Source organism: Nannobrachium achirus, assembly GCF_963921795.1.
Source record: "Nannobrachium achirus genome assembly, chromosome: 23".
Lineage (NCBI taxonomy): Eukaryota > Metazoa > Chordata > Actinopteri > Myctophiformes > Myctophidae > Nannobrachium > Nannobrachium achirus.
Genome location: NC_137830.1, coordinates 23,650,184 through 23,670,610, shown reverse-complemented (window position 1 = coordinate 23,670,610; position 20,427 = coordinate 23,650,184). Strand labels below are relative to the sequence as shown.

At 40.7% G+C, this 20,427-nt stretch overlaps 1 protein-coding gene across 3 annotated transcripts in view; it reads right to left on the bottom strand.

Annotated features, from left to right (window-relative positions):
• Window positions 1-371: 371 nt before the first annotated feature.
• The window catches only part of mdm1 (Mdm1 nuclear protein), a 36,318-nt gene continuing 16,262 nt past the window's right edge, over window positions 372-20,427 (bottom strand). For 2 of the 3 annotated variants that reach the window (XM_080754448.1, XM_080754449.1), the window contains 4 exons: window positions 19,940-20,034; window positions 19,231-19,447; window positions 16,614-16,661; window positions 13,643-16,186 (listed from right to left, as the gene is read on the bottom strand). In XM_080754448.1, the coding sequence (XP_080610574.1) occupies window positions 16,077-16,186; window positions 16,614-16,661; window positions 19,231-19,447; window positions 19,940-20,034 (470 nt within the window). In that variant the 3' untranslated portion in view covers window positions 13,643-16,076. Of the gene's footprint in view, window positions 462-13,642; window positions 16,187-16,613; window positions 16,662-19,230; window positions 19,448-19,939; window positions 20,035-20,427 lie in introns of those variants that run through there. The other variant, XR_013963297.1, reaches the window with a different exon arrangement.

The window sequence follows — 20,427 nt, the reverse complement described above, 5'->3', positions numbered from 1 at the left end:
TATTATAGGCTATATTACTTTTAGTGCAAGCTTTGCTGAGCGTCGGTACTCTACACTGAAACAGGTGTTCATGGACATTCATTCTATTAATTCAGGGGTTTTGGGGTATATGTTGTCACATATGTTTTGGTTAATCGATTGTCAGCTTGTTGTACCAGTGAACTTGCATGTATTGAAAGAAAATCGCACCACCGCTCACTTCGCATGGTACCAAACGTGACACACCTGCATATCTCCTTGTATGGGCCGTTCTGTCTGTGACGTTAGTTATCTCCATACATGGAATTCTGTGCTCATACGGACACTCATACATAGGGACCTACACACAAAGCCAGACGTAGTTGCATAATGTAATTGAATTGGCCAGTTCAGGATAATAGTAGCCTAGCCTGAGGGGATTACTGCTCTGCGATTATCCATTTAAATAAATGATACACTGTAGTTGTTGACTGACATGAAACCTTTTAGACAGACCTGGGCAATGTGCGGCCCGGGGGCCGTATGCAGTCCTTTGGTTCACTCTAACCGGCCCTTGTAGGCTTAATGGCAAATTACAACACATTTTCAATTTTTTCCTCATTTTACCTTCTAAAAAGTGAAAAGTTGATGCTGAATGCTGGGTTTTCAACAAAAAATGGACTGTTAAGTACTTATTTACTGAAATCTGAGGTAAAGCCGTGTGTTTAGTTTGCGGGGTGCACATCTTGTGGGGAGCACTGCCTTTTGGCCCGGCCCTCCACATCATTTACTGTTGTTCACGTGGCCCCATGGAAAAAATAATTGCCCACCCCTACCCATTTAGGCCTAGGATTATTGACTGCTTTAACTATTGAAAAATAGCAGATATACAAGCTCACAGCGCGGCACCGAGTGCCGCGCTGCGAGCTTGTAGATCTGCTATTTTTGAAAAATCATGATTTTTCTTTGCAAGTCTTTGAATACATCTATTTAAAAGCAAACATTTGTAACTCAAATATTTGCTTCTGGGGGGTCCCTGGAACAACATATTTTGAGATGGGGGTCCGTGGCTAAATACCTGTAATTTTGGGGGTCCTTGACATGAAAAAGTTTGAGAACAACATGATTTAGAAGAAGGATTTAGAAGTCGGGTCAAAGATATTCAAACAAAGACTTGCACACATTTTCACAATTTTTCAAAAATAGCAGATCTACAAGCTCGCAGCGCGGCACTCGGTGCCGCGCTGTGAGCTTGTATATCTGCTATTTTTCAATAGTTAAAGCATAAAATAATGGTTATAGTGGTTCAAATCTAACGCGACTCGGGCGCGTTATCTGAAAAACAAAAAACAAATTGACAACGTTGGAAGTGGTGAAGCCAGGGTTACGGTCATTTCTTGCCCCAGAACTTGTCTCGTCTCCTCTGCGTGCGCTCCAACACCTCCGAGGCCTCCGAGCAGGAAGCGGCCGACCGCCATGACAACACAGAAAAGCGGTCATCTGGTCAATGGAAGGAACGTCGGCAAGAGACAGGAAAAGGAACAAAGGTGAATTAGCAATGTCCTATTGTGTGAATTAATGGCATAATACTATGTGAATTACTCCGGTCCTGTGGTACTTTAAAAAATATATAATCATATAAAACCATATGGCAATCCTGGCAGGATATAAAAGCAGCAGTACTAGAGGTCCTGGTAGGATATAAAGGTCCTGGTAGGATCTAAAACCAGCAGCAATAGAGGTCCTGGTAGGATAAACCAGCAGCACTAGAGGTCCTGGTAGGATATAAAACCAGCAGCACTAGGGGTCCTGGTAGGATATAAAACCAGCAGCAATAGAGGTCCTGGTAGGATATAAAACCAGCAGCACTAGGGGTCCTGGTAGGATATAAAACCAGCAGCACTAGGGGTCCTGGTAGGATATAAAACCAGCAGCAATAGAGGTCCTGGTAGGATAAACCAGCAGCACTAGAGGTCCTGGTAGGATATAAAACCAGCAGCACTAGGGGTCCTGGTAGGATATAAAACCAGCAGCAATAGAGGTCCTGGTAGGATATAAAACCAGCAGCACTAGGGGTCCTGGTAGGATATAAAACCAGCAGCACTAGGGGTCCTGGTAGGATATAAAACCAGCAAACATACAGTCATCTAAGTTATAAAATGTATGCATGCAATCATAATGGAGATATTCACTTTTTAAGTAATGGTTATTATTAAAGATGGGTCTGTACTCTAATCATCAAACCAATTTATTTAGGCATAATTTTAGCCTTTTAGTGGATGAAATTTCAAAATGTAGCCTAGCCATCATTTTCCAATGATAGTAAAGCCTGATAAAAGTAGCCCATGAAACTCCCAAAATTCACCAGAACACAGGAAATGACATCTAAAAGTGGTTCTGGTGAGAACGTGTAGACATAACATATTCCATTATTCCTGTAAGGTACCGGCCCGCCACCCACCCATATGGTTTTATCCAGGCTGAAACAGGTTATTAGTAACCCATTATTAAGCCCTGTAACCACTTTGAGCTTGTAGACCTGCTATTTTTGAAGAATCTTGATGATTGTAAAAACTTTGACACTTCCATTTCCGACGTATCAGTAAACGGACTCAGCAGCGCGCGTGTGTGTGTGTGTGTGCGTGCGTGCGTGTGTGTGTGTGTGTGTGCGTGCGTGCGTGTGTGTGTGTGTGTGTGTGTGGTCGTGTCCTATATTATATTTCATGGGGTTTTGGGGAGGCGTGACTTCATCTAAAAGAATCAAATAAATAGCAGCACTCACATCGTTAGCACATTATCAAGACTTCAAACGTTACCTCACAGGTGAGCAAATCACAATTTATTACTGAATATTATACTAACATATAGCACAATATTATAGTACGTTATATTATGCTATTATGTGTTATATTGTTACACTATAGTACGTGCTATATTATGTTACATCATGCTATACTATTCTGTATTATATTGTGATATTATATTATGTACTATTATTTTATTCAGTATAATATTATACTGTATTGTATTGTGTTATATTATATTATCATTCTATATTATAAAATGCTTTATTATGTTGTTGTACAACATGGGAATAACTATTTGTGTGTGTGTTTGTTTGTGTGTGTGTGTGTGTGTGTGTGTGTGTGTGTAGGTGTTAAGATGGCTTGTGTGTCAGGCGTTGTGCTGCTTGTGTTGCTGTGTGTCAGTGGGTCGTTGTGTGGACCATTGAAACGTTCTCTCAGCGCTCCTCTGTCTGATGTGGAAATCTCCAGACCTTGCATAAAAAGTGACGTGTCATTAAGTGGCACACTTAATGACACGTCTATCAGACTGATTCCCCGTGCCGACACAAATAAGGTAAAAACTTGTAAACCTGTCTATGTACCTGTCTCTGTCTGTCTGCATCTCTGTTGTCTCTCATATCTCTCTCTCTCTCTCTCTCTCTCTCTCTCTCTCTCTCTCTCTGTTGTCTTGTCACTCATGTCTCTCTTTCACGCTAGACAGATTGCTTGGATTAACAGTTGCCCCTCTTGTTTTCTCCATCCCATAATACTCAGCATCACCTGGAGGTGTGCTGTCTCCATGCCAACATCCTGGACTACTACCTGCGTAACATCCTCCATCAGAGTGACAACCAGCACAGCAAGATACTCCAGCTGGAGTCTGACCTGGCCCGAGTCAGCTCTGACCTGCAGCAACACGGATGTGTGAGTACACGCACGCACGCACGCACGCACACGCGCACACACACACGCACACACACACACATACACACTGTCGGGTGGCAACCTTTTAAGTCCAAATATAGTTATTATTTGGTCACAAACAAGCTCTTGTACTTTATACAGCGTGGCTCCGTAGGCGGTGAGAGCTGTAGAAACAGGTCTGTGTGTACAGGGATCATCTGACAAAACCACTGGAGCGATCACTATCGGCACCAAATGTATTGAGCATGCTGCCAGTAGGCCATGGAAGTACTGCAACTCCCACACATTTTGTTTCACATACTGTACTTAGTGTACTATGCTTTATATTATTTGAAATACTAAAGCTGAAAGCTTGCCCAAATATGTTTCCATCTTAGCTAATATTGACAAAATAATTGGTTATGGATGGCAGATGCAGAGACTAAAGAAAGAATAAAACTGGACATCCGCTAGACGGCAAGTGCAGGACCAACTGTGGATGAGGCAAGATACAAACTAGAAGTCTGCACACGCTCCCAGTCTTCAGAAACGTTAATCTATAATAAAGTATTGACTGGGAGCTTGCAAAGTTACAGTGTGCAGACTTCAATTTTGTATCTGGTACAGTAGATGCAGAAACACCCCTATACATGCTTTCATTGCAGCTCAACCATCTTTTGCTACGCAACAGCGTTATCAAGACCAGGGGTCTTCAACGTTTTCAGGCCAAGGATCCCTTAGCTGAGTGAGAGATGAAGCAGGGACCCCCTCTACATATTGTATAAATGTGTGATGCCGATTTTCATCGATTTCATAGACTGTCATCAGTCTATGTTGGATTTGTGTTTTTGTTAACTTGACCTTACACTGTATACTTGGTCTGCTCTTTTCTTACCTCTACACCAAACCTATTTGCAGAAAATAGCCGATTTACAAGCTCTCAACGCCTCACAGCGTGGGGACTGGGTCGACTGAGGTTAGGGTTAGGGTTAGGTTTAGGCATAGTTTTACTGAGGTTAAGGTTAGGGTTAAGGTTAGGTTTAGGTGGTCGGACCAAAAGGAGTTTGACCTAAGGACATGTTACCTCACAGCGCGAGGCGTTGAGAGCTTGTAGATCTGCTATTTTTGTCTAAAGTTCTCCTTAGAATAGTTGAGAGTTACATTTAGTAGCCATTTGAAGTGCACTCCATTAGCGGTTTGCCCTATTTTCAGAAACATTTGTAAGACAATTACTACGCATAATATGGACTGTTGTGGGAATACACTTAACCATTGCATTTCAAAACAATACAAAAAATAATGATAGCAATTTTACAAGAGATCTGCTAATTTTGCTAATTTCACTAATGTTGCGTGGCACTGATGTAAAATGAAATAGGGCATTAATTCCTGAAAATATGGAGATACAGTGTATAACCAAAGTGTATAACCAACAGCAACGACATATAAGACAGATACACTGTACAATTGTCAGTGTCCACTGAGGATTGAGTGTAAAAATGTAACCAAATGGACCTGGTAAGGGTAACTCTCTGACTTACAATTGGATAGATGAACACTGACGATGTTACTGTCTGTAGGGTGTTAGTGGATGAGGATTCTGTTTTTCAACAACAAATCTACAATAGATTACTAATCAACAGATGATGACTAGTGTTTGTGGGGGTGGCTTAGTTGAATGGTTTGGGAGCCCGCCTGGGGAACCAGAGCCCCTGGTTGTCCCTGGTTCGATTCCAGGCCAGGGTAGCAATGTCGATGTGTGTCCCTGAACAAGACCCTTAATCCCTAATTGCTCATGTGCTCCTTGCGGGCAGCGAGTCAGCTGTGTTGGGCTGAAAATATTGAATTTCCCCCTCTGGAGGAAGTTGTAATTATTATTGTCTCCGTCAATTAACCGTGTGTGTGTCTGTCTGTCTGTCTGTCTTTCTGTAGAATGTAACACATTATCAAGACCATCAGAATGCAGTGCGGTTCAGGAATAAACTCAACGAGGTAAAATGACCACAATACATACACATAACACATAATACTTTAAATTACCTATTATTCTATTATATTCCATTCTATTCCACTCTATGCTATTTTTTTGTTACATATACTATATAGTATATAGTATACGTACTATATAAATATATGAATAATTACTGTGTGTGTGTGTGTGTGTGTATTTCAGATGGAAGCAAAAAGAGGGATCAATAAAGCAATCTCCGAAATCGACATTTTGTTCACGTACCTGCAGGATTTCTGTATTCACACCTAGACATCATCACTCATAGACATACACCATACTGTATTCACTGCTAGACATACACATCTGTATTCACTGCAAGATAGGACACCAGTGATGTTTCTAGGTTTTCAATGTAATGGGTCCCGGGACCCTCAGGTGGTCATTCAAATGGGTCCCAGAAAAGTTTTATGAGTCCTCAATACAATGTTTTCGAGCGCTGTGAGCTTGTAGATCGGCTATTTTCAAAATGTTTGCCTATTTCTTATATTTATTTTACAATTTGGCTAATGTTTGAACTTAGAACTACTAAAACTACTAAAACATGTGCCCCTAATGAATTTGGGTGTGCAAAATGGCGTCGGACGTCGGTGGAATCAAAACATTGACGTTTCTATTGCCTGTTTAAGACTTTCTACGTGGATTTTATTTGTGTTAACGTAGGGTAAAGTAGGATGCTTTCACCCATGAACAATGGTGGTGTCTGTGGAATTTTAAAATGTTTTTCTTTTACCGCGACCCGGTAAATTATTTTAACATGGACTCCAATGGAGGCACATCCCCAGGACCCCAGGACCATGACATGAATGAGTCCCTGGGTGACTTGAATGAGTTTTTGATGCGGGATGCGCACGTAATGACATCACTGGGACACAGATATGACTTTAGACGGAATAATGATGTTAATGTTATTTATTTATTTATTAGAATTATTGATGTCTTTTGTCAAATGAATGCCTATATTTATGATGCCAAATATTGATATGTATAACACAGGACAGGTTCTATGTGGCCTGAGATATTTCTTCTATGAATTATGTATTATTACCACATTATTTTTACAATCATGTTTTTATGCTTTTTCTTTTTTTTTATTATTATTATTTATTGGTTGATTGATTTATATATGAACACGTTTCTTTTTTTGAGGATTTAATACAAATTAATAATCTGACTATATTCCTTCAGACATCAGCATGACTGAGACATGTTATTTATTGTTATTAATTGCAGCTTATTATTTAAATGAATCAAGAACGGGAGTTTTTGACGGTCTGATATTCCTACAGTAAATCATGTGTCAACCATATGTTTTTATGTCTCTGAAAATTGTCTGTTAAATGACGTGTTATTTAAATAAAGATATATATCCAATTACTGAACCTTGTGCTCCCATCCCTTTGTTCTGCGTCGGGCCTGTTAACAGCGGCCACTAAAGTAAGGTGTTTCTATGGTATCAGCAGACTTTGGTGATGGTTAACAGTCCACTGTTTCTAAAAGTCAATCAGGTCTGTGGGAAACTAGGGGTCTCTGAGATTATTACAAAATAATATAAACATAATATATGTATGTCCACATAAGAGATACAATACAAGGACACAAATATTTACAGGTTAAAATACAAAATAATTACTCAAAAGCACCTTTTCAAGGCTAAAATACAAGAGAACAACTCAAAAGCACCAGGAGATGCCTGTTGAGGGTCCAAAGGTGCCTTGGCTAAATGGTGTAGTGGGCTTGTTTTGTTGCCTCTGCTACAGACAGATCGCAGGTTCAAGTCCCATGCCATCAAGGTACACAGAGGGCCATCGGAGGGACAGCGTCCGTCCCTCCCCTTTTTTCTGAGAGGTAAAGGGTTATATCTGAGAGGACTCTGTAGAAGTTTAGAACAATAAAACATTTTGATTTTGGCACAGCATGGACATTTACCGAATTTAATTCTGTACAGAGTCCTCTCAGATATAACCCTTTATCTCTCAGGTTTCGAGGTTAAAATACAAAAGAATTACAAAAGCATTAAGAAATACCTCCAGTGAGAGATGGTCTAGTCACTAGACCATGAGACTCTGGTGGTCTAAATCTTGGTACGTCTACATTGCTGTTGTACTTTGACATTGTCAAGGTTAAAATACAACAGAACTACTCAAAAGCACCAGAAAATATCTGTAGTGGCATATGGAGTAGTGGACTTGTGATTGTACTCTCAGTTCAGAGGATCCATGTGGAAATCTCAGTTCTATGGATCATTGCTGTACTATGGACCTTTTTAAGGTTAAAATACAAAATAATTACTCAAAAGCACCAGAAATTGTCTGTAGTGAGAGATAGTGTAGTGGTCTAAAGGTCAGACTCTCTTAGTATAGCCAGGGATCCAGTCCATCAAAATGGGAGAGGACCTGTGATGTTCTGCCGCACTTTTTATTTCTGTTTTATCTATTAGTTTGGTCATTAAGGTCCACAGAATAAGGGGCCTGCTCTGCCGGAAACATCGCAAAAGAAATGTTATGGCCATTTGTATATTCACTGTCCCATTGACTCCACTACACAGGAAAGGAAATATATTATAAAAAAGAAAAAGATCTGCTTTAAGTAGCATGTGAGGGGTCAAGCTGGAGGGTTTTCATGATTCTGAATCCATTGCAAGCATTTGTTTTGCACAAAGAACATTCCTTGGGCTAGAAAAAGGACCAACAAAAGTGTAAAAAGTGATGACTCATCACTTTTCACAGTCATCACAGTGATGACTCATCACTTTTCAAAGTTTTGTTGGTTCGTTTTCTAGCCCAAGGAATGTTTTTTGTTCAAAACAACTGCTTGCAATGGATTCAGAATCTTTTATATATATATATATATATATATATATATATATATATATATATATATATATATAGGGGGAGAACGGGGTAAGATGAACCACTTCGTGCTTATGTTGCCCTGGAAGCAAGAAAAAGTGAGATGGCAGTACATTCAAAACATCTAGACATATTTCAGGATGTCTGCTATCATTTGAACTTATAGGTAAGTGTCTATGACGAAGGACCATAAAAATATGGGACTCACTTTTCTCCGGGTGTTTCGCCTTGATGGGACTTACCTTTTTCCAGGTGTTTCGCCTTGATTTTGGGACTCACTTTTTTCCAGGTGTTCCGCCTTGATTCTGACATGACATCATTTTTGATCTGTGCATGCATCGCTCCTAGTAGCATGCTATGTTTGTGTTTGTAGCATACACCTACCAGACATCTCTTAGTAATGTTGAAGTGTTCTTTAATATGTTAGCTTTGATTTGGTAAAGTTAAACACTCCAGCATTGAACCACAGGACAACCAGGATTTGAACATTTATGTAGACCAGTGGTTCCCAAACTTTTTCTTTTCTTTCTCAGGGCACACCTATAAATATATATATATATTTTTTTCCAGTCCATAGTCTGCACAGCACAAAGCTGCTAGGAGCATCACAGTAGAGGTGAAACCACAAGTCAGTAGGCTACGTTTAAATATCTATTAGTTGTCCCGGACACCAAGCCAGCTCTTAATGTTATGCTCAATGATTTGCAACATCATGCAACCATTATGGCAGTTGCAAAGAGTTGCGTTGGTGCGGTTGACCTTAGAACAGTTTTGTTGCAAGGAGTTGCATGGCAAATCATTAGTGTAAAATTCAATAAAACACAGGAAAATATATATATGTTAAGATCTTGGGGGAGGACCCTCAGACCCCGTTTAGGGAATCTCCCCCCTACCCCCTTAAAATAGAAATGTTATTGGTTCTGACATTCCGTTGTTGTCAACCCTGCACATGGTCTAGTGGACTGATGATTGGTCTCTCAGTTCAGAGCAGCCATGTTCAAATCCCAGCCCTCCCATAGGTCACTGCCCTTTTACTTGGACCTTTTCAAGGTTCAAATACAAATGAATTACTCAAGAGCACTCAAAAGTTAGTGAGAGATGTAGGAGTGGTCTAAGGATCAGACTCTCATTGCTGATGTTCCATGTACAAATCTCAATCCTCCTACATTGCTGTTTTACTTTGACATTTTCATGGGTAAAGTACAAAATAATTACTCAAAAGCACCTGCAATTTTGTATGTTGGAGATGGTGTAGTGGTCTAGAGATCAGACTTTAGGTGCAGAGGTTCTGTGTTCAAAACCCAGTCACCCTACTAATTGCTGCTCTAATACTTGGATCTTTTCAAGATTAAAATACAAAACAATTACTCAAAAGCACCAGTGCACATTTGCAGTGAGAGATGGCCTAATGGTCTAATGCTTGGATTCCCAATTAAGAGGTTCCATGTTCAAAACCCACTCAATCTACAGTCCATCTCTGGAGTACATTGACCTTTTTACAGCTAAATTGACAATTTTCTCAAATTCTTCTCAAATTCATTCTTAAAGTGCTCTAGGCATGTAGGTAAGACTTTTTTTTCTGTTGGACAGAGTTCTTTCAGATATAACCCCCCACCTTTAGCTCTCAGGAAACAGGGGGAGGGACACCCCTCCACGATGGTCCTCCGTGTACCTTGGGCATGGGACTTGAACCTGTCTGAAACCTGCCTGTAACAGGGACAACCAATCAAGCGACCATACCATTGAGCCAAGGCACCTTTGGGCCCTCAACAGGTATCGCCTGGTGCTTTTGAGTTGTTCTCTTCTATTTTAGCCTTAAAAAGGTCAAAGCACTACAGGAAGGGATTTGAACATGTGACCTCTGCATTCAGAGTCTGATGTTTAAACCACAACACCATCTCCCACAGCAGACTTTATCTGGTGCTTTTGAATATTTATTTTGTATTTCAACCTTGGAAAGTAACAATGATCTGTACGAGAACTCAGATTTGAAAATGAGACCTCTGAACTGAGGGTCTGATCTTTAGACCACTAGACGCATTTTCTAGTGCTTTTGACTAACTCTTTGATATTTTAACCTTAAAAGAAATGTAAAACAGCAACATAGGAGGAGTGAGATTTGTACACAGAAGCTCTGCACTGAGAGTCTAATCTTTAGACCACTACACCATCTATCAACATAGATAGCTCCTGGTGCTTTTGAGTAATTCTTTTGTATTTTGGCCTTGAAAAAGGTCCAAGTAATACAGCAACGTAGGAGACTGAGATTTGAACTTGGAACCTCAGCACTGAGAGGCTGATCTTTAGACCGCTAGAGTAGACCATCTCTCATCAGAGGTATTAACTCATTTGTAGCCGATCCCGAGAATACTCGTGAAAAATACTCGAGTACTCGGAGTGCCGATCCCGAGTATACTCGCGTAATATACTGTATATACAGTAAAGCTGGCAATCTTACCCTCATCATCATCGCGGATCCACGTGCACAAAATAGTAATCCCTTAACATGGAGGCCGACGGTCGATCTCATCTTTAATGTCCATTTTCTCCAAAAAACACTTTTGAAGCCAAGGATGGCATTAGATTCTCGCAAAAAAAACACAAGCTGAAAGGCAACGATCGGCCATTACTGCAACCGCATGGGAGAATGACCACTTCCGGTGAATGACGTCATCAGGGCCGGACTAACCATTGGACTAACCTGTGCTTAAGCGCCAGGGCCCGCCGCCTAAAAGGGCCGGTGTAAATCAAATTAAAAAATAAAAATATTTTTCTCATCGTTATTTCTATGAGGACGTCTATGGTGAGTCACAGTGAGCGTTAAATGCACGCACACACTCTCTCTCATTATGGTTCATGCGCTTTCTCTCTCTCCCTTTCTGTCTCCCCTCTCTCTCTTTGGCCAAGTGCGCTACTGCGGTATATGCAGAAAGAGGCGGGGGGACCCTTTAATTTGGAGAAGCGCCAGGGCCCGGGATTCTTAAATCGGCCCTGGACGTCATGACGTCAAACAGGAAATGTTTGCGCAATCGACTTCTGGCCTTCAAAATAAGAGACTGGCCGCGGACGGAGCAGGCGAATGGCACGCTGGACATTTAACCCGTTCATGTCTGGAGCACAGAATGAGTTAACTTTATTCCTAGTAGCACTCGGATTAGAACATGGATCTTTTGAACTGAGAGTCCAATCACCAGTCCGCTAAACCATATGCCAATACAGATATTTTGAGAAGTTCTTTTGTATTTTAATGTTGAAACTGTATTACAGCAATGCGGGAGGAATGAGATTTGAACATGGGAGTCTGATCTTTATACAACTACACCATCTCTCACCATACCTGCCAACCCTTCCTGTTATTTGACCATGTCTCCTGTTCCAGTCCAGAATGTACCCCAAAACAGGAGATTTTCACCCTTTTTCATATTTGTAAGTAGCCTTAGTAGTCCAAGAAAAGCAAAGGTCCAAGTAATACAGCAACGATGAGTGGAAGGACTGGGATTTGAACATGGAACCGCTGTACTGAGAGAACAATCATCAGTCTGCTACACCATATGCAGGGTTGCCAATACTGGACTGTCAGTATCAACCAGATTTACATCTTTTGTAAAGGGGGTGGGGGTTTCACGTCTAAACAAACCTCTGTACAAGAAAGAGAAAAATATTATCTTTAAAATGGTCATTTAATTTTAATCAAATTGTGACTTTTTTATTGAAATGTTAACTGCCATGGTATTTCATTGGTTTCGTTTTGAATCAATGACCCATATGTTTGCATAGAAAATTCCAAATCCCAGTTGTAGTGCCCAAAGTCCCAATAACTATGGGTGCTACTGGTTGCTGACGTTCAAGATCAAGTTCAGACGTGTGGTGTGTCCCAAGAACTGATGTCCAAACATTCCAATAAAGTTCAACATAAATGTCACTTATTCTTTGTCAGCGCAAGTCCTATACTTCAGCTAAGAAATGAAATAAACAAACAAATATCACCAGCCTCAGTCACAAACACAGTCAAAGAACTGTGTGCCTCTAACATCAACAACACCTGTGCCTCATTACAGAGCATGTTAAATAGACAATTGGTAATAGGCAGTTAGGGTGTGACGGTGACCATGTTCCAACTTCAGTGACATCATTAATAGGCAAATGGCTCAAATGGCTCTTACACCAGTCCTCCTACAGATCATGGGTGTAGAATACAAAATAATTACTCAAAAGCACCGGGATACATCTGCTATGAGAGATGGTGTAGTGGTTTCAAAATCACACTCTCAGTGCAGAAGATCCATGTTCAAATCCCAGTCCACCGATAGTTAATTCCTGAAGTACTTTGACCTTTTCAAGGCTAAAATACAAGAGAACAACTCAAAGCACCAGGAGATATCTGCTGAGGGCCCAAAGGTGCGGTGCGCTTGATCGGTTGTCCCGGTCCTCTGTTTTGCCTTATGTACGCGGAGGACCATCGGGAGGGGTGTCCCTCCCCCTGTTTCCAGAGAAGGGTTATGTCTGAAATAGCCTCGGAAACCCAGACTTTTATTTTGATGTCTGAAAGAACTCTGTCCAGCTATAGTTTTACAGGACGAACTACTAAATGGTGAAATTCAACTGACTTTATTTAGTTCAGAATTTTAGCCTTGAAAAGGTCAAAATACTCCAGCTATGAACTGTAGGAGGACGGGGATTTGAACATGGAATATTATCTTTAAAATTATCATTTAATTTTATTATCAAATTGTGACTTTTATATTGAAATGTTCACTGCCATGGTATTTCATTGTTTTCGTGAGAATGACCCCATATGTTTGCATAGAAAATTCCAAAATACTGCATCATTGAACTATAAGGAAGAAGAGTGGGGTTTGCACATTGCACCTCTGCGCCAAAGGACAATAAGGATAATTAGACCACTTAACTACCTCTCAGGCACTCCCTGCATGTTTCTTATACTAGAGTTTTGTTCTTTTCTTCGATTTCTTTTAATATTTTAGCTGCTGGAACGTTTTTCTTTGAAATGTTTTGTAGTCTTGGTGGACCCAAAAATGACATCTGAGCAATTCCATTTTGTTTTTATTATCACAACTAATGAATCAATTCATAGACCACTTAACTCTATATAAAGCAGAGTGCATGTGCTTTTTTACAAAAATAAAATATTTGATCATTTGGTCAGCTATAAAAAAAATTATCCATTTAAAGAATATCACACCATAACATTACAGCCTCGTTTCCCTTATTTTACTCAAAAATAACTACTGTGCATGTTTATTCGAATACCTTCATGAAATACAGTACATGTATCAGCTGTAGTAGACTACTGTGATTACACACCAAAAACAGCAAAACGTTTCTCATACAAAATTACATAATCTATACAGACTGGATGTAATAATTTCTAGAATTTTTAAACACACATTTGCATTTCAAAAATAATAATTCCTACAACAAATCTGGATATCACACACGCACACACAAAGAAAATGTAATCACTAATGCTATGTTCAGATTAGCGGTGGAAGAAAAAAACGACAAAACGTGACACCAAGCGTGGAAAGCAGGCCACTACAATACTTCGTTGCCATTAAAAGTGTTGCTCAGACGTTGACATATTTTTTGTTGCCATCTGGGTAAATTAAAAGGCCAGTGTGAAATAGCACGGGGAACTGGCCAGAGGCGTAATTTCAGAAAGAAATAGGGGGTGGCAAAGGATATGTTACCACTTAAGCTCCATTTCTAAATTAGCAAAAATAGTGGATCTACAAGCTTTTACAACACGTTGAGAGCTTGTAGATGCACTATTTGTGCATATTTATTTGGGGGAGAAATTAATCTGAATAATCTGCTAAAACAACTCGGAATTGGGGACAAGTATGCATCAAATAACTGAATTTGAGGTTAAATGTGAACACTAGGGGGTGGCCATTGCCAGCCCATGATGACCCAAATGACGCGCCAGGAACTGGCTAACAACAACGGTATTCCGTTAACGGAACAGAACAGGAATCGTGGGAGGAGAGAAGTGGAAACGGTGAAACAAGAACGTTTCAGCAGGTCATTGGAGTACAGGTTGCAACTTAACGCCACAAGCTCTGCTGACCCAAGGGGCGAGGCGACAACCAAAGCATGTTCTTCTAGATTTCCATTCAAGTCATCACTTCAAGGACTTCGGGTCTGTCTGTGTGAAAACATTATTACTCAGCACCCGAAACCCACACATGAACCTAATTCCCATGACGACAACATGGAAGGAAGCGGTCACCATGGTAACAGCACATAATGAGGTAATGAGGAACATTTCACCACAACTATTAACCGTCTTAAATTCAAGTTAAACGCAATGACAGTTATTAGTTTGAAATCAAATTCCATGTAAACCTGTGTTAAATTCAAGTTAAACGCAGAGATAGTTATTAGGTGAAAAATACATTCCACGTAGTTAACCCCAGCTCAGATGCTGGGAACATATCGGTTTATAACAACCAATGTGTAGACTGTATATTATATACAGTAGATATAGAGTATATAATAACACAGTGTTTCTCAAACAATGGGTCTGGTTTTTTTTGGGGTCACGGACCCATTTTTATGCATCACAGGTAAATATCCCACAGTTTTCTACCATTATTTAAATTATTTTATTTTTCAAAACATTCATTCATTAATTGAAAAAAGTCTGGCATTTTAACCAATTAAAAAATATATCTATAACAACAAATCTATAAGGTCACAACACAACACGGTGCGACATTGACTCCCTGAAAGTTCTGATCACATCACCCAAAACAATGTTATTTTCAAATCCAGCATGCTTGTCCGGCAACTCTACATGTCAGTGACTTCAAGACAGTGCTGTATTATAGGCTATATTACTTTTAGTGCAAGCTTTGCTGAGCGTCGGTACTCTACACTGAAACAGGTGTTCACGGACATTCATTCTATTAATTCAGGGGTTTTGGGGTATACCGGTATGTTGTCACAAATGTTTTGGTTAATCGATTGTCAGCTTGTTGTACCAGTGAACTTGCATGTATTGAAAGAAAATCGCACCACCGCTCACTTCACATGGTACCAAACGTGACACACCTGCATATCTCCTTGTATGGGCCGTTCTGTCTGTGACGTTAGTTATCTCCATACATGGAATTCTGTGCTCATACGGACACTCATACATAGGGACCTACACACAAAGCCAGACGTAGTTGCATAATGTAATTGAATTGGCCAGTTCAGGATAATAGTAGCCTAGCCTGAGGGGATTACTGCTCTGCGATTATACATTTAAAATGATACATGGGGCGCCCGCTGGCCTAGTGGTCAAGGCGCATACCACATGCTAAGCTATGATGCCTGCTGGCGTCGTTCGGTTCCATTCCCCATCTCTCTCCCCATTTCCTGTCAGTCTACTATCCTATCAAATAAAGGCATAAAAAGCCCAAAAACAAATATATATAAAAAAAAAAAAAAACACTGTAGTTGTTGACTGACATGAAACCTTTTAGAGAATGTACGTCCTTTTAAATCTGAAAAACTAAAAACTAATTGACAATGTTGGAAGTGGTGGAGCCAGGGTTAAGGTCATTTCTTGCCCCAGAACTTGTCTCGTCTCCTCTGCGTGCGCTCCAACACCTCCGAGGCCTCCGAGCAGGAAGCGGCCGATCGCCACGACAACACAGAAAAGCGCTCATCTGGTCAATGGAAGGAAAGTCGGCAAGAGACAGGAAAAGGAACAAAGGTGAATTAGCAATGTCCTATTGTGTGAATGAATGGCATAATACTATGTGAATTACTCCGGTCCTGTGGTACTTTAAAAAATATATAATCATATAAAACCATATGGCAATCCTGGCAGGATATAAAAGCAGCAGTACTAGAGGTCCTGAAAGATTTAAAAAAAAGAAAACGGAGTACTGGAGGTCCTGGTAGGATATAAAGGTCCTGGTAGGATCTAAAACCAGCAGCAATAGAGGTCCTGGTAGGATCTAAAACCAGCGGCACTAGAGGTCCTGGTAAGATATAAAACCAGCAGTACTAGAGGTCCTGGTAGATTATTAAACCAGCAGTTCTAGAGGTAGAATAAGCTAAACGTTAATAGTTTAGCTGAAACACAGATACCTTCATCTGATCCACATCCTGCTCCTGGTATCCTGCAACCTAACTCCCCTATGGAGGAAAAGGAGAGGAGAGGAAAGGAGAAGAGTTTCAAGTTTATTTCGCCATTTACATTGAAATTGTCTTTAAAATTGGAATTCCTGTTCACAAGCCACAGAGAAGCAAAAACAAACACATACAAGACAGTACAGAATAAGACAAGGGTACAATCAGCATATCGGCTCAGTGCATCAGTTGTATAAAACATGTACAAAAAGTATGCAACCACTTACTACTAGGATAAAGTGCATTAGTGCTACTTATTACACTTGTACCGCTTCTGGAAAGAAGGTGTTTACCAGCCTACTAGTAAGAACCCTATGCTTCGTCTTCCTGTCAGGGCAGCGCTCCCAATGGTAGCGTCTGCCTGAAGGTGGCAGGGTGATAAGACCGTTGCCGGGGTGGCTGGGGTCCCTGATTATTTTCAGGGCCCTATCAAGGCACCATTTATTATAGATATCCCTTACTGAGGGAAGATCAGTGGTGAAAGTGAGCCGGAACGGCCGGAACCCCCGTTCCGTTAAAACATTTGGGGCCGGAACGGTGTTCCGTTAAGTGGAGGAGAAGCCAGCTGTCAAAATCCCATGTTAAATAACCTGCCACAAACGCACGTCCAGGAAGAAAACAATAGCCTATACTAAAGTCAGATTAACATACAGTAGGCTACTCAAGTGTTACTAGTTATATTTTCTGATAAAGTGCTTCTAAATTATTCCCTTGGGTTTGTGTAGGTCAGTGTGATCCATTCTGTTTGTGTTTCAGTGTTTGTTTGACACGGAGCGAATAGAGGTGGGACGTTCGCGAACGAATCGAGTCTTTTGAACGGCTCTTTGAAATGAACGATAGGATTCGGTTCACAGTAGGGAGCGGTTCCTTTCTAATGAACAGTGGTGGGGAAAGTACTCAATTTCTTTACTTAAGTAAAAATATCAATACTGCAATCAAGTAGAAGTTAGGGTGCCCTCAGACCAAAATACCTATGAGAGTGGAATCCACGTTCCGCCAATGCATTTCAATGAGAAGGGAGCGTTTTTTGCAGAAATCCTCTGCTGGCATGAAACCGCTTCACTCTCATTGAAATGCATTGGCGGAACGCGGATTCCACTCTCGTAGGCATTTTGGTCTGAGGGCACCCTTAGTTTGGAATGTTAATGTACTTGAGTAAAAGTAAAAAAAAGTATTGGTATCCAAATGTACGTCTTTTGAACGGCTACATGTCAGTGACTTCAAGACAGTGCTGTATTATAGGCTATATTACTTTTAGTGCAAGCTTTGCTGAGCGTCGGTACTCTACACTGAAACAGGTGTTCATGGACATTCATTCTATTAATTCAGGGGTTTTGGGGTATATGTTGTCACATATGTTTTGGTTAATCGATTGTCAACTTGTTGTACCAGTGAACTTGCATGTATTAGCTGTTCTTACTACTCTGTCAACAAGGGTGCGGTCTTCTGCAGAGCAGCTTCCATACAGAAGACCTCACCGAGAAGAGAAGGCGGAGGGGAGAGGAGGATACAGGTGTTAAACATTGATTTCACACCTCCAGTATGAAGGAGAGAGAAAACAGTCTACAGAAGGTGCTTTCCCAGAATATTAACCAGTGATCTCAGGAAGACTGCTCCTATTAAATAAACGTTTGCATCGTGGCTAGGTCAGAGCTGTGCGGCCTCATCCTCGTCAACATCAGCCCGGGTTAGAAGGTTTGGGGATAAAACAAGAGAGGCAGTTGAGATGGTTTGGACATGTGCAGAGGAGGGAGAAGGATGCTGAAGATGGAGCTGCCAGCAGGGGAGTCGCACCAAATTCTGAGCCCTGGGTACAAGGATTCACTGCGGGCCCCCCATGAATGTTCTTCATAGGGGGAGGGGGTTAACCCATTTAGACTGGGAACGCATTATTATGCATCATTTTGTGCTTTAACTATTGAAAAATAGCAGATCTACAACCTCATAGCGCGGCACCAAGTGCTGCAAGCTTGTAGATCTGCTATTTTTGAAAAATCGTGAACATTTTGAATATTTCAAATCCTTCTAAAGTTTTTTGAAAAACCTATGTTTCTATGTCAGTGAAACTTTAAATGTGAAGGACCCCCAAAATTATATGCATTTGGCCACGGACCGCCATCTCAAAATAATTAGTTCCAGGGACCCCCCAGAAGCAAAAGTTAAGTTACAAATGTTCGCTTAAAAAATACATACACATATCTATTCAAAGATTTGCACACATTTTCACGACTTTTTCATGAAAATGCACCCAGTGCCGCGACGCATTGTGAGATTGTAGATAGCCTATTTTCAAATGGCCAAAATGTATACAGGGCTGAGGTGGTTAATGCATGTTTTGTTTTCAAATAAATGTAGTGGAGTAAAAGCCATATTTGTATCCAAGATGAAGTGGAGTAGAAGTCAAAGTATTGGAAATTGGAAATACTCAAGTAAAATACAAATACCGTAACTCAAAAGTGTACTTAAGTACAGTACAGTGCTTAAGTAAATGTGCTTGTTTACTTCACACCACTGGTGGGAACTAACTGAAAGAAGAAGGAGAAGACGTTGGGTCAGCTTTAGTGTTAATATTTACCATTGTGTTGGAACTCAGGGTCTCTCAGGGTTCCTTGGATACGGTGGGGGGGCAGGACCGGAGGGCCCTGCTTCATCCTCATTGGTTTAGAGCTGGATCTACGGTTGGGGGTGGAGCGAGTCGAGGGCTTGGGGGTGGGGCTGTCCTCTAGCCACGCCCCCTCCTCTCTAAGAGGGAGGGGGTCCACAGTGGCCATGCCCGCAGCAACGCCCGTTTGCTGAGAACAACACGGTAAGAATTATTCCTATTTTATAAGTGAGGTGTAATTTCATGTTGGTCAAATCATACAATATACAGTTCCATCTAAAAGAAATATATATATATATATATATATATATTGTGTAAAAAAGCATTGCAGATGCCATAGCACCCCAAATCATAACTGACTGTGTAAACTTCCCACTGGACTTCAAGCAACTCTGACTTCAGAAGGTTGACATTTCTCTATTATAAATCTTTGTTTTGAGTGGTCTCGTGTCCCAGGATATTGCATAATGTGCATAACATGCTGTTACTATATATTGTTGTTTTGTTGTATCAATATATAAAACAACTATTATTTTACATATTACGCCGTACATTTTTCGTCCCTGTTGTATGGTGTGTGTGTGTGTGTGTGTGTGTGTGTGTGTGTGTGTGTGTGTGTGTGTGTGTGTGTGTGTGTGTGTGTGTGTGTGTGTGTGTGTGTGTGTGCGTGCGTGCGTGTTACCTGCAAGCCCATGTGTTTGTATGGCGACTGAGGTTTTCCGAGGGGGGGGTCGGTTTTCCCTGTCTGTTTAGGAGGAGACACCAGGATAGCGCCCCCTATGCCACACAAAAACAAACTACATGTTCCACTTCATGTTCAACTGTTTGACTGAGTTTTAGAATCTTACACCATGTCAGTGGAAATCAAACAAAACAAACTCTAAACATTAGTATTATCTCTGTGTTAACTTAAAGGACAACAAGGGATCATATTTTAGATTGTAATTAGAGAAAAGAAAAGATGAGTGTTAAAATGGTATCATTTACTGCTTTCTATCGTTTAAATATATCTTTTTAGACACAATAAGCTCATTCCCAAGATGCACCGCAATCTTTCATGGGCAGATGTGACTTATGGGGGCTAGTAGTGTTACTGTAAATAACAATAAAGGGGGTGGCAGTAGCTCAGGGGTAGAGTGGCAGGTTAGAACGTGGAGGGTCCCCAGTTGG